Source organism: Vulpes vulpes, chromosome 15 (genome assembly GCF_048418805.1).
Source record: "Vulpes vulpes isolate BD-2025 chromosome 15, VulVul3, whole genome shotgun sequence".
NCBI classification, from domain to species: domain Eukaryota; kingdom Metazoa; phylum Chordata; class Mammalia; order Carnivora; family Canidae; genus Vulpes; species Vulpes vulpes.
The window spans coordinates 69,376,860-69,392,219 of record NC_132794.1 but is presented as its reverse complement, the minus strand read 5'-3'; the positions used below and the strand labels follow the sequence as shown (position 1 = coordinate 69,392,219).

General features: G+C 43.8%; 1 protein-coding gene across 2 annotated transcripts in view; it reads left to right on the top strand.

Moving 5' to 3' along the window:
- CILP (cartilage intermediate layer protein) overlaps nt 1-3,781 on the top strand; it is a 75,687-nt gene extending 71,906 nt beyond the window's left edge. For both annotated transcript variants that reach the window (XM_072738823.1, XM_026008359.2), the window contains one exon: nt 951-3,781. In XM_072738823.1, coding sequence (XP_072594924.1) covers nt 951-3,262 — 2,312 coding nt within the window. In that variant the 3' untranslated portion in view covers nt 3,263-3,781. The remainder of the gene's footprint in view (nt 1-950) is intronic.
- The last annotated feature ends 11,579 nt before the right edge of the window (nt 3,782-15,360 follow it).

Here is a 15,360-nt window from a genome sequence, read left to right as displayed (position 1 = left end):
AAAAAATAAATAAAAATCTTTAAAAAAAAATTCAAAGTATGAAAAAAAATTCAACGTATGGTTAAAGCCACATAAAAATAGTAGGCTCTGATCATTTCAAACAGGTTTTCCACCAACATGAATGTCTGCTGAGATATGTAAACTTCATGCAGAGAAATTCTTTTTTTTTTTTTAAATATGCAGAGAAATTCTTAATGCAGAACAGTGCCAGACCATCACAGGACACAGAGCAGCAATGCCCATCCTCAACTCCGCCCACTACTTTTTTTTTTCAAACACAACTTAACCAATCTTATTTGACTGCATCTTATTTAGACAGCTTGCATGTTTCAAATTCCATTAAATCTCTCTCTGCAAAAGGATATGGGATGGTAGAAGAAAATTATGCAGCAATATCCAGTCATCGAACAGCAGTCCAATATTTGGAGGTACACGTGATATTTTATAGATACTGAACTCACATATGACATCAATATAATTTATGGTTATGTTTTTACAAACCTGAAAACTGTAACATGATAGCACTCATCTTAGTGATGTCATGGTGCACTGAAAAGTAACTCTGATGCACTACCAATTTGCTTTTATCTACGCTCCTGGAAAGTGATGATTTTTAGACACTGTAATAAACATACACATCTAGTCTTCTACACGTCAGCCAATACCATACCACAGTGCCAGCAGAACTCCTCATTTTAGTGGTAATTTAAAACACTCTCACAAACTTTCAAGACCCTTCTATTGAGAACCATGATTCTAATGATATAAAATGTATAAAATGAAATTAATGATGTTCACTCCATCTCCCTCAGAAGAGTTCTGTGAGATTTGGGATCATGGATGTGCAAGTACTTTGAAAACCATAAAGCCCCACAGAGAGGTGAGGGTAAGGATACCCTCTGTGTAGGACATGAACTTACTTTTAATATTCACATCATTTCCCTCCATAGCCGCTGATGAGACTCCTTGCAATCCAACTCCTGAGAGCTACCTTATCCGGCTGCCCCATGACTGCTTCCAGAACGCCACCAACTCCTTCTACTATGACGTGGGCCATTGCCCGGTTAAGACCTGCGCGGGGCAGCAGGATAACGGGATCAGGTGCCGGGATGCTGTGGAGTACTGCTGCGGCATCTCCAAAACAGAGGAGAAAGAGATCCAGTGCAGTGGGTACACACTACCCACCAAGGTGGCCGTGGGGTGCAGCTGTCAGCGGTGCACAGAGACCCGGAGCATCGTGCGTGGCCGTGTCAGTGCTGCTGACAACGGGGAACCCATGCGCTTTGGCCACGTGTACATGGGAAGTAACCGTGTGAGCATGACTGGCTACAAGGGCACCTTCACCCTCCATGTTCCCCAGGACACAGAGAGGTTGGTGCTCACATTTGTGGACAGGTTGCAGAAGTTTGTCAACACCACTAAAGTGCTGCCCTTCAACAAGAAGGGGAGTGCAGTGTTCCATGAGATCAAGATGCTTCGGAAGAAAGAGCCCATCACACTGGAGGCCACGGACACCAACATTATCCCCCTGGGGGAGGTGGCTGGAGAAGACCCTATGGCTGAACTGGAGATCCCATCCAAGAGTTTCTACAGGCAGAATGGGGAACCCTACACAGGAAAAGTAAAGGCCAGTGTGACCTTCCTGGATCCCCGGAATATTTCCACAGCCACTGCTGCCCAGAGTGACCTGAACTTCATTAACGATGAAGGAGACACCCTCCCCCTTCGGACATATGGTATGTTCTCTGTGGACTTCAGAGATGAGGCCACCTCAGAGCCGCTTAATGTTGGCAAAGTGAAGGTCCACCTTGACTCAACCCAGGTCAAGATGCCAGAGCACGTGCCCACAATGAAACTCTGGTCCCTCAACCCAGATACAGGGTTGTGGGAGGAGGAAGGTGACTTTGAATTTGAAAGCCAAAGGCGAGGCAAAAGGGAAGAGAGAACCTTTCTGGTGGGCAACATGGAGATCCGTGAAAGGAGGCTCTTTAATCTGGATGTCCCAGAAAACAGGAGGTGCTTTATCAAGGTTAGAGCCTACCGGAGTGAGAGGTTCTTGCCCAGTGAGCAGATCCAGGGGGTTGTGGTCTCTGTGATCAACCTAGAGCCCAGAACTGGCTTCTCGTCCAACCCCAGGGCCTGGGGCCGCTTTGACAGTGTCATCACGGGCCCCAATGGGGCCTGTCTGCCTGCCTTCTGTGATGACCAGTCCCCTGATGCCTATTCCGCCTATGTCTTGGCAAGCCTGGCTGGGGAAGAACTGGAAGCAGTGCAATCTTTTCCTAAATTCAACCCAAATGCAATTGGTGTCCCTCAGCCCTATCTCAATAGGCTCAAATACCGTCGGACAGATCATGAGGACCCACGGGTTAAGAAGACAGCTTTCCAGATCAGCATGGCCAAGCCAAGGCCCAACTCAGCTGAGGAGAGCAATGGGCCCATCTATGCCTTTGAGGACCTCCGGGCCTGTGAGGAGGCGCCACCCAGTGCAGCCCACTTCCGGTTCTATCAGATTGAGGGGGATCATTATGACTACAACACTGTCCCCTTCAATGAGGACGACCCTATGAGCTGGACTGAAGACTACCTAGCATGGTGGCCCAAGCCAATGGAGTTCAGGGCCTGCTACATCAAGGTGAAGATTGTAGGGCCTGTGGAGGTGAATGTGCGATCCCGCAACATGGGGGGCACCCACCGGAGGACAGTGGGCAAGTTGTATGGGATCCGGGATGTGAAGAGCACACGGGACAGGGACCAGCCCAATGTCTCATCTGCCTGTTTAGAGTTCAAGTGCAGTGGGATGCTCTATGACCAGGACCGTGTGGATCGCACACTGGTAAAGGTCATCCCTCAGGGCAGCTGTCATCGAGCCAGTGTAAATTCCATGCTTCACGAGTACCTGGTCAACCACCTACCACTAGCAGTCAACAATGACACCAGTGAGTACACCATGCTGGCACCCCTGGATCCACTGGGCCACAACTATGGCATCTATACTGTCACCGACCAGGACCCTCGCACGGCCAAGGAGATTGCACTTGGCCGGTGTTTTGATGGCACATCCGATGGCTCCTCCAGAGTCATGAAGAGCAACGTGGGAGTGGCCCTCACCTTTAACTGTGTAGAGAGACAGGTGGGCCGCCAGAGTGCCTTCCAGTACCTCCAGAGCCCCCCCTCCCGGCCCCCTGCCACAAGCACTGTCAGAGGAAGAGTGTCCTCAAGGAGACAGCAACGGGCTAGTAGGGGTGGCCAGCGCGGGTGAGAAGGCGTGGCCTCTCTGAGGTTTCCTGGGATTGCTCCTCAGCCTCTGAGCAACTAAGTCATATGGTACTTTTCTTCCCCCACCTCATGTGACAGCCATTGTGAGACTGATGTATAAACTGTCACTTGGTTAATTTAAGCACATCTGTTCTGGTGCAATTTGCTTGTTTTCTTCATGCCTTTACTTACTGTCTTTACCCCATGATACCGATTGGCACGTAGCCCCCAGAGATGTCAAAATAAATCTTTTTTGTCTTGTTCTTTAAAAGAAATACAAGAAATTGACCATTGATCCATTGATAAAATCAGTGGCCATCAACGAAAATGTCCTTCCTTTTTTTTTTTTGCAGGGTTTTGCTCACCTCTACAGTAATGATAATCTGATGTTAAAGACCAAATAACCAATAGAAAGCATATTTCTTGGCCTTGGTCTATGGGATGTCAGCAAGGCCTCTATCACAGTCCACACATATAAATGGTGGTGAAATAAAGGAATAAACTACAATATTCTTACTTGAAATGTAAATAAGTTATTTCTTTGATGAATTTGGAACTCTAGTATACATCCCACATTAAGCTGTTGAACACAGGGTAATCATAGTTCCTCTGCCAAGTCTGGAAAGACCATCTCATGACTACCACTGCAATGGGTTGCTAATTATATTTGTGCATTTCCTTTTATATTTACTTTTGTTCTTGCTGGAGGCCCAGTGTACCCCAAAGCAGATGTCAATAAATGCACATTTGGTATTTGTTTTTGAGGCCCCTGTCCTGTCTCACCTATAAAGTGAGCCAGCTGCTCAGAGGGACAGAGGTGACCCTGGAAAGTGGTCACAAAGTGGCATGAGGCGCAGTCCCCTCTTCAGGACCCCTCCCATCACTCCCCCACACCCAGGGTTGAGTAATTAGGCACACACTCGGGTGATCAAGTTTGTTCTCATGGATCATATTTTCCACTTGCAGAGAAGAGCAGAGATTCCTGGAGTTGTGAGTATGTTCTGGGCTCCTGAGCAAAGCTAAAAACATGTCCCTTTTTTTTTTTATTTCTTTCTTTCCAATACTGGGGAGCTTATACAATGGCTTGGCTCAAGGTTGGGCAAGCTGGCCAAGTGCTCCTCCGGCAACCCCCCACAGCCTGCTGCCTGCTCCAGCTGTGCTGGCTGACCTCACTCACAAATGACGGGCTTTTTTTCTTTTTCTTTTTTTAAATTTTATTCCAAGCTCTTCTAAAGATGCCCAGCTTTTCCAGATACCAGATCTCTGTTGTGCATAACAGCCCCTGCCCCTTGAGTAAAATAACTAGTCCAAATGGAAAGGGCTTTTGGAAAAAGTATTTGGTTTAAAATAGTAAATCAGAGGCCAGTGGATGGTGCCAGAGTAATCTTGGAGGCATCTAGAGTCAGGGTGGTGGAGCATGGGGTTGGATGAGACACAGACTGCCCCTTTCCCAATCCTTCCAGAATCTGTCAGGGAAGAGGCCAAGGGGACTCAGGGAGGAGAAGGCATCATTTATAATCAAGATAGAAAGCTTTCCTCTCCTGGCTGGCCCAGTTGCGGCTCCTTTTGGCCACCTCTGGCCTGGACTAGATTTTGTGCTCTTGAATCAGCATCTGCTCAGCTCCCTAGGGTTTGGTTCATAATCAATTAGAAATTTCTCTGGCTGAGCACCCTATCCTCATGACCTCCAAGAAAATGAGTGAATGCAGGGCTGGGGCCTAGTGGCCTTGTGATCACTCCTTGACCCACTTCCAAAAACACTTTCTGGGGGAGCGGCCCTCACTGACTCTTTGGGGAGCTTGACTGCCGCTGCTGAGGGGTCAAGTGTTCAGCTATCGGCAGCACAGATGCTTCACAGTTTCGGGAGCCAGTGCTTCAACCTGACCACCCGGTTCCCTTCAAACTCACAAAGAGAGGGTGCTGGAAAAAGTGGGCAGATTGGGTTCTCTCACTCCATACCCTTCCCTTTCTGTTCTCCATTGAGGGCCTGAATAAATGGACTCTAGCAGACAGTAGCTGGTACCTGATGTTTTTCTTCACTCACCAAATATCTATTGACTGCCTACTCTGTGTCAATCCATGTGTGCAATAGAGCAGCCTTTATGTGTTTATAAAATCTACTACACACGGGGCACCAGTCTTGGAGGGGTTGGGGTCAGAGAAGGCTTCCTGAAGGAGGTGACATCTAATATGAATGATAGCTAGGAGCTGGTTTGCTGAAGGTATGGCTGTCAGGTGTAAAGGCGCAAGGGCACAAGCAGAAACAGCTTGTAGAGGCTGGAGGGGTGCCAGATACCTCTCTTTCAGATGAGGAAACACTATGGAGTCGAACTCATGTGACCTAATTTCTAAGCATCTTGGTTCCAAAGACAGACACGCTCCCTGCTAGCAGTGTGATTTTGGTCTGCTTCTCCTGGACCTCATTTTCCTGATCTATAAATGAAAGAGTTGATTGTATACTTAAAACTAATATGTTATATGTCCATTCTCTCTCAAAAATGAATGAATGAATGAATGAATATTTTTTTAAATGAGGGAGTTGGTGTAGATGAGAATCTAAACCATCACTACAGTCTTTTTCGTGAGGCTAAGAGCACAATTCCCAGGATGCCTTTGCTTCACCAAACTGCTGATGATTCATCGGGTGTTCAGGGTGTTCCCTTCTTCTGTGGAGACTCTACACACTGGGTGGACAGAGCAGTCATTTTAGAAAAGCCCTGGGGTTTTGGTCTCAGCCTGCTGTACAGTGGTGGATCAGCCAGGTCCCAAGAGTGAACTGTACAAGGATGGACCCCAGATGGCAGGCAGAAAGGCCACAGGCAGATAAAGGGGCCCCATCAGGCTGCTTCTGTTTCCAAGCATGGATGTTTTCCAGGCAGAACGGTCTCTAGAGTTTGGAGAGCGTTAGCAGCTGAAGGTGATAGAGGAAAACATCACCAAGATGTCAGGACAAGAACAGTTTTGAAAGACTGAGAAGACTTAAGCCAAGTCAGAGGCAGTACAGGGACAGGTGGAGTTTCAGACAAAGGGACAACTGGAGCTGAGGAGCTGAGGTGGAATTGTGCACTGAAGGCTTTTGGTTACAAGTAACAGGGGCGGCTGTGCCAGGAGAGCTCAGGAAGGATGGAACCTAGAACTGCAAAGCCATCAGAATCCACCCCATCACCCTCTCTGGCTTTGATTCTCTCATTCCCTCTCAGGGATTTTTGCTCTCTCAATCTCTAACTCGCTCTTGCCCTACATGCTGTTTTTCTCAGACTGTCTTTCAGATTTTGTTTCTGTTTCTGTTTCTCTCCACTTTCCAGGTCCCTCTCTCTGGTCAGTCTGTTTCCCAATCTCTCTGTCTCTCTGTCTGTCTCTTTCTCTCACTGGGTGGTCTCTACTCTCTTCAGAAACCCTTAGTTCCTCTTGGTAGATCAGTTTTCTCAGCTCCCCAAGGTGAGGTGGTCATCTCAAGCCTAGATCCCTTGAAGAGAGCAACTGATTGGCCCACTTTGAATCAGGACTCCACCTCTGGTCCAACCAACTGTGGCCATTAGTGGGGGTGGGGTGGGGCATAAAGACAGAGGGGCCCATCAAGCTGCTGCTGCTTCCAAGCAAGGATGTTTTCCAGGCAGTTGGACTGGTCCTACTGTATGGTGGTGGTTGCTGGGGTGGTGTGGGACATTCTTAGAGAAAGGGGATCCTCATGAGTTGTGAAGACACCCCCAGAAGGTGAACACTTCAAGGGGATAGTGAGCAGATAGATCACTGTGAGTTTACTTCAAATTTACGGTTTTTCATTTCCAAACATCTGGGGATTTTAATTAAATATATACATAAGATCTGTGTGGTACCTGTTCTTTGAAATCTGTTGAGTCTTTCTTCATGACCTAGTACTTGGTCAGTTTTAGTGGTTTCTATTGTGCTTGGGGGTGGGAGAAGTGTCTTCTCTAATCATTGGGTGCCGAGCTCTACATAGAACCATCAACTCAAACTTGTTCATTGCTCAATTCTGTAAATAAGGAGTGTGCTGAAATCTTCCACTAGGTGGTACACTTAATTTCTGTGACTCAATTTTGGCTTTATTTATTTTGAAGTTATTTATTTTTTTAAGATTGTACTTATTTGAGAGAGAGAGGGAGCATGAGTGGGGGGAGGGGGAAAGGGAGAGGGAGAAGCAGACACCCCACTAAGCAGGAGGGGCTTATCCCAGGACCGGAGATCATGGCCTAAGAGGAAGGCAGACGCTTAACCCACTGAGCCACCCATGTGACCCTATTTTGAAGCTATTTTATTTTATTTTATTTTTAAAGATTTTTATTTATTTATTCATGAGAGACACACAGAGAGAGAGGCAGAGACACAGGCAGAGGGAGAAGCAGGCTCTATGCAGGGAGCCTGATGTGGGACTCGATCCCGGGACTCCAGGATCATGCCCTGGGCCGAAGGTAGGCACTAAACTGCTGAGCCACTCAGGGATCCCTTGAAGTTATTTTAATGGGTGCATATTAAGTATTGAATTTTTGTGCCTTCTTGCAAGTTGAATCTTTTATAATTATGTAATTATGTTCTTTGTTCCTATAATGCTTTTTTGCCTCAAAGCAAAAAAGCCTGTTTTGTTTAATATTTTTGACTTTCTGTATCCTTTTAAAGATGTGTTTCTTATAAACAGCATTATAGCTGGATTTTTGTTCATTTTAGTATATCTAACAATCTGTCTTCTAACTGGTGAGTTTAGTAAATACATATGGTGATTATAGTTATGTTTGAATTTGTTTTTATTATCTTACTTGCTGGTTTCCTTCTAAATCACTCTTTCTCTTATTGTCAACATTTGGATTGAGTAATATTTTTCTTACTTCACTTTTTCCCCTTATATTGATCTGGAAGTATTACACTTTTGCTATTCTTCTAATACTTTCTCTTGAATTTTTATTATACATACTGATTTTAACAAAATCAAAGTTAATTGCATTTCACCTCTTAAACTATTTTAGTTGTTTTGCCCCTCAAAATAAACACTTATAATTTTATACAATGTTTCTTTAGATTTATTTATGTGTTTGTCTCCTCAGACCTTGCTTTTAAGGTCATTTTTCTTGCTCCTGAAGTATGTATGTATTTATTTTGTTTTTTTTGAGGGCACTATACTCAGTGCAGAGCCCAACACAGGGTTTGAAGTCACAACCCTGAGATCAAGACCTGACCTGAGATCAAGAGTCAGATACTTAACCAACTGAGCACGGTGCCCCAAGAATACCTTTATAAATAGTTTTAGTGAAGGTTCATTGTTGGTAAAATGATCAGATTTATTTTTTTTAAGATTTTATTTATTTATTCATGAGAGAGAGGGAGGAAGAGAGAGAGAGAGGCAGAGACACAGGCAGAGGGAGAAGCAGGCTCCATGCAGGGAGCCCGATGTGGGACTCGATCCCGGGTCTCCAGGATCAGGCCCTGGGCTGAAGGTAGCGCTAAACTGCTGAGCCATCCGGGCTGCCCTCTTAGAGAATTTTATTTTCATAAGCCCATCAATGCAACAAAAAATATTTTTCAGGGTACTTGGGTGGCTCAGGTGTTTAAGCACCTGATTCTGGATTTCAACTCAGGTCATGATCTTAGGGTCATGAGATTAAGCCCTACATCAGCATGGAGTCTGCTTAAGATTCTCTCTTTCTCTTCCTTTGCCCCTTCCCCTCCCTGCATTCCTTCTCTTAAAAAAAAAAAAATGTGTTTCATTCAAGAGAACTTAATACAGAGTCCTGAAGAGTATAGTGCAGTGGTTAAATGCATGGTTCTAGAACCAGACTACCTAGGTTCAAATATTGGTTCTTTTCCTTATTAGCAGTGCAATATTGGAAAGTTATTTAATCTCTGTATGTTTCTGTTTCCTCAACTATAAACTTGAGAAAAATACCTGATGGTGCTGTTATGAGGATTAGTCAAGTTATATACATGCACCTATATTAGTTACTGGCATATAGTAACCAATATATAAATGTTTCTGTCATTACTGTGTACCACACAATATGAATTTTCAGGAAGTGGAAAAGACTGAAAACTTGTTTAGATTTAACAAGGTAATGCTTCATTTTTGTGGCAGCATAGAAAATTTCAATAGTTCTACAAAAGCAGTTTTCCAGAAAATTCAATCTTATTACCTATATTTAAGCTCTAAAATTTAACATTTTGATCTGAGTAGAAATCTTTATAAGAAAGTATCTGTTTGGGATCCCTGGGTGGCGCAGCAGTTTGGCGCCTGCCTTTGGCCCAGGGCGTGATCTTGGAGACCCGGGATCGAATCCCACGTCGGGCTCCCAGTGCATGGAGCCTGCTTCTCCCTCTGCCTCTCTCTCTGTCTGTCATGAATAAATAAATAAAATATTTTTAAAAGAAATTTAAAATTATTCCTGAAGTAAATATCACTTTTGTTATCTAATATTATAGCTAATGTAAATTTATTGCAAACTGAAAAGGACTTACAAACCAAGGGTCCAGATCCTATCTTTCATCTCTTTCAGTTTTTCTTTTTCTTTTTTTCCCCCAAGTTTTTATTTAAATTATCTTTTCCGTTTTTCATTTAAAATAAAGCAAGCTCCCTACAGTGCTAAGGTATAACGGAGTAAGTGAAGTCATCAACAAGCTGGCTAGGAAGCACAACTAAAAAAGGATTTTTTAACAGTCATAAAAGGAAAGCCATAAATTATAGTACATTGCATAGTAAAAAAAATCTTATTAAGCACTCTCGGTGTGCTATGGGTCAAAGAATAAATTATTCCTTACATTTACCCTAGGAGGTCAAGAGCACTCCAATTTGTAGTTGAAAAAACAGGCTTATAAAGTTAATTTGCCAGAAATAACCCAGCTGGATGGAATCCACATACAAGTCCTCCTACTTCTACCATCATCCCAAAATACTAAACAAGCACTGACTCCAAGCACTGTCTCCAGGATTTGGTACACCAGAAGTTCCAAAGAGATTAGTTTTAAAAACATTCCTCCCCTACTCTCACCCCCATCTACCTTATAGATTCAAAGAAGGAAACTGTGGTGAGTTACTGCCACCTGCTGACCATTTTCCTGAACATCAGGATGGAGGACTGCCCACTACTCAAGGACAAAGAGGGCCTTGTGCTCTCTGAGGTCACCACCGGCCCCCAAGGACAGCCCCAGGACGATGGTGGGCACCCAGACGCAGACCCCTTGGTCTCCCTACTATACCAAGGCTGGGCAGCAACCTCCTGAGGGAGAAAATGTTGGCAATTGGAGGCAACCTAATGAAGAGACCTTAAGAAATAAAGGCACAGGTTTCTATCTCCACAGTGCAAACGCCCCTCATTCATTTCTGCAAATAAGCCTTTGCATCTCCTGTCTAGCAATAAAAATAGATTATGGAATCCCACTCCAGACTATTTTTTCAAAACCATTAGGGAAGGAGCCTACATATATTTTTAACAAACATTCGAGTCATTCCTTTTTTTTTTTTAAGATTTTATTTATTTATTTATTAGAATACACAGAGAGGAGAGAGAGAGAGAGAGAGAGAGAGAGGCAGAGACATAGGCAGAGGGAGAAGCAGGCTCCATGCAGGGAGCCTGACATGGGACTCAATCCTGGGTCTCCAGGATCAGGCCCTGGGCTGAAGGTGGCACTAAACCACTGAGCCACCCAGGCTACCCCATTTGAGTCATTCTTAAGAGAAGGACGGATGAGGAATCACTGTCTTCATGGAATGAAGGAATTTTAGTCCCTGATGTGAGACATTTCTGGGTAGGGCATGGAGATTCTACGGACCCCTAAAATCTTACCAGATTTTGGAGAAGGTATAGGCAAGGAATGAAAGCAGTCATGGAGATTAGGATGTGAGTCCTGGTTCTGCTGTGACCTTGGACCAGTTACTTAAACCTTCTACATCTTTATTTTCTCAGCTGCCAAGACCAAAATGCAGATAATAACAGTATCTCACTGTGTTGCTATGATAATTAGATGAGAAAGTAGATGGGAAGTCACTTTGTAAAATTCTATACAATGTTGTTTTATTTTGAGTCTCACACTACCTGTAAACATAAGCCCCCACCTTTTTTTTTCCTTTTTGGTCCTTATTTTTTTAAATATAAATGTTGATTTCCTGTCCTATGCCTGGTAGGATCAATGTCTGCTAGTCTGAAGGACTGGTGTCCAGCCATGAAAAAGAAATGTCTTTATTCAGGAGATACAGTGATTCCCAATAGAATCATGGCTCTCTGAGAGGCTACACCAGAATCTCTGGTGAAGAGGGTGAGATTTTGATATTTATCAAAGGGAGTCCAGGTTTATAAATCAACAACTGAGAAACAGTTTTAAAATTAGGAGACTTGGCGCTATTTCTCTGTTTCAGACTCATTGTGTGACCTTTGTTAAGTCTTGACTTGTGTAGGCCTGTTTCCTCATCTGAAAAATCCAGTGCTAAATTGGATGACTCACTGACTCTAACCTATAAAAATATTTTTCACAGGGATGCCTGGGTGGCTCAGTGGTTGAGCACCTGCCTTTGGCTCAGGTCATGATCCTGGGGTCCAGGATCGAGTCCCACATTGGGCTCCCTGCGAAGAGCCTGCTACTCTGTATGCCTGTGTCTCTGCCTCTCTCTCAGTCTGTGTCTGTCATGAATAAATAAATAAATCTTTAAAAAATATATTTTTCACTTATTAATTCACAATGTCCAAAATCCTGACAGATAAAATCAAGTATAAAAGGGGTAAAAACAACAACAAAAAAGAATTTTACATAAAATGGAGACATAGATTGTTATATGCTTTCATCTATGTAGGTCATAAAAGGTAAATAACTCAGGATAAGAAGTCAGCTCCTTTAGTGAAACTATTTTAGCTGTAAAATTGCACTTGACTTTCTTTCTTTTTTTTTTTTTTTTTTTTAACTATCATTAACCTGTCAGGAAAGAATTGAAAGTGGGTGTGATGTGGATGCTTTTTGTTCCAAATGCTGGTAAGATGTGACCATAGGATTATGTCACTCTCCAGATAGAGGATCCATTTTATCATAGGACAAGTCTCAAATGGCTCTGTGCTTCCAAATCCAGAACTTGAAGGAATGGCCTGAGAGCAACCTGACTAGAGGTTATTCATGCAGTGCCAAGTGAGAGGAGGTCTTAGCATGCCCCCGGAGCCTCGTTGCTCTTTGCCCAGAGAGCAACATCCCTTAGCTATCTGGCCACACCTTGGAGCAAGAACACTGTCCCAACCTGTGAATTTCAAGTCACCTTGTACGCTTTCAGGTACGCTTATAAAATGGAACATGCTCCTTTGTCAAACAGCCAAGTGGTTCCTAAAGAATAACCCTTTACATTTGAACTCTTTCCAAAATAGCAGTTATTTTATTTAAACTTGACAACCTTCTGTGCTCCAATACTGAATAGGAAGTCTTGGCATGTCCCCACGGTACAAGTTCCCCAATTTGAACACCATTTTAAGGCTTACACCATTAAAGAGCCTAGCACAAAGTTACTCTCCCAATTCAGCTATGTAGGGTGCTGATCCTAATAATCCAGGTATATTCTGTCCCGTGGAGCATAATTTTGGGATGATGCACTGAAACTACCAAATTTATGTTGCCCGTGTGATGAAACTGTCACCGGTCTGACGCCAAAGCCACATGACCCTTGTACACATCGCAGAGAAAAAGTTACATTGAGTTGTGTACAGCTCCCTCTGTGTTGTAGTCTCTAGGGCAAAGTCTATACTCTGCCAATCAGGCATCTCCTGGGAATTCCTCTGGTACACTCATCAGTTGAATTAACCATTGTATAAACTTGTAGAATTTGTGTCTCTTAACACTAACCTCTTTGTGAATTATAATTTGCTCTGAACATACACAGTATTTTCTAAAGACACCACCCCAGGTTTCTGCCAAGCAAAAGCATTGTTGGCAAATGAGTATTTAGTCAAGTACTTATGATTTTCTACTGTGTATTTAGCCCAAATATATATGTATAATGAAATACCTGCCTTCAAAGAGCTCAAAGTCCAGTTGGGAAGACAGGCTAAACACAAAACATCAATCTGTAATTAAAGTTAATGCTTAATTATCCTGAGAATAATATAAGTATATATTATACAACAATATAAAGATATTCCTGTCATCATATATCTTTGTTTTACTTGCTTACTGTCTTATCTTTTCCCATTAGAATAGAAGCTCCATGGGCAGCCCCCGTGGCTCAGTGGTTTAGTGCCACCTTCAGCCCAGGGCCTGATCCTGGAGACCCAGGATCAAGTCCCACGTCAGGCTCCCTGCATGGAGCCTGCTTCTCCCTCTGCCTGTGCCTCTGCCTCTCTCTCTTTGTGTCCTTCATATGAGCCACGGGGGCTGCCTAAGAAACATTTTTTTATTCAATGCTATTTCCTCAGTGGTGCCTGGCATGTAATTGATGTTCAATACGTATTTGTTGAATGAGAAGTCAAATTCCTAGAATAGTCAGAGAAAAGGAGCCCTTCAGGTAAAACTTTACTGTGCTTTTATTCAGCTTGCAATCTACAGGTTTAAAGGAGCAACTTCTTTATTTCTATAATAAGAAGGAAATTGTATATAATTGAAATAGAAGGTGGGGTGGGATGAAAGTAATTTATATTGGGTGTTAGAGTCCATGTGATCAGTTAGCTCATTACTAAAAGAGCTTTCTACTAGAATCAATGATTTTCCAACACTGTTTTAAAGCAGAATAATTCAGGATCCCTGGGTAGCTCAGTGGTTTAGTGCCTGCCTTCAGCCCAGGGCGTGATCCTCGAGTCCCGGGATCAGGTCCCACATCAGGCTCCCTGTGAGGAGCCTGCTTCTGTCTCTGCCTCTCTCTCATGAGTAAATAAATAAAATCTTTTTTTTTTTTTTGAAGCAGAATAATTCTATTTTCCAACAAAACACCAGTAAATGAAACAGATAAAAGCAGAGCCACTCTGACTTAGGAGTGGCATGGAGAGGGATCCCTGGGTGGCGCAGCGGTTTGGCGCCTGCCTTTGGCCCAGGGCGTGATCCTGGAGACCCAGGATCAAATCCCACATTGGGCTCCTGGTGCATGGAGCCTGCTTCTCCCTCTGCCTGTGTCTCTGCCCCTCTCTCTGTGTGTGTGTGTGACTATCATAAATAAATAAAAAAAAAAAAAAAAAAAAAAAAAGGAGTGGCATGGAGAAAGAGACAGGTGAGGTTCACCCTTTTATTCCCCTCACTCTTGCCATAGAGCTATCGTTTCTGAGGGATTCTAGGAATACAGTTTGAAAACACTGGATTGAGGGAACTTTAGAGTCTCTTCTCTCACAAAATTCTATTAATACAGGCATTTAAGGAATACCTAGACTCCCTTCTGTTCCCTGTCACTTTAAGGTAAAGTAGCAGCAGGAGTCAGCTGAGAGAAAAACACAGAACACTGTGGTCTGGGCCAAGGCCAATGGCCCTTTTTCATGGCCAGTCCCAGGGAAATAGAAGCCACATTCCTCTGATCCAAGATGGATGAGGGCTAAACAACTTGTGTGGGGGGGGGGGGGCGGACCTGGGTGGCTCAGAGGTTGAGCTGCTGCCTTTAGCTCAGGGCGAGATCCTAGGATCCTGGGACTGCGTCCCTTATCAGGCTTTGGCAGGGAGCCTGCTTCTTCCTCTGCCTGTGTCTCTGACTCTGTGTGTTTGTCATGAATAAATAAATAAATAAATAAATAAATAAATAAAATCTTTAAAAAAATAAACAACTTGTGTGATTGGGCTAGACTTTAGCTTGCTCTTTTTTCATTGCCCCCCACCTCCTGCCCTTCACCTAGGCTCAGAGCTAAAGGCAACCAAATTCACCTGGTCATTTCCCTGGGCTTCGGAGTTGATTAAAATCTTATAAATACTCAGTCTGGTGCCAACCAAGATGGAAAGAGAGTCTGGTTCATTCGTCACCATCCTCCCCTGGTACAACAGGTTGACCTGCTTTAGCTGTCTGGCGAGGAACCAGCCATGCAGACAGACGTTCAAAGGCTAACAGAACTTTTTTTTTTACCAGGGTGTAGTCACCTTAAACCCTTAAAGGAGCCGACAAAGAATCATAAAGCACCCAGGGACTTGCTACAGCTGGAACAGTTATTACCACTTGGCTTG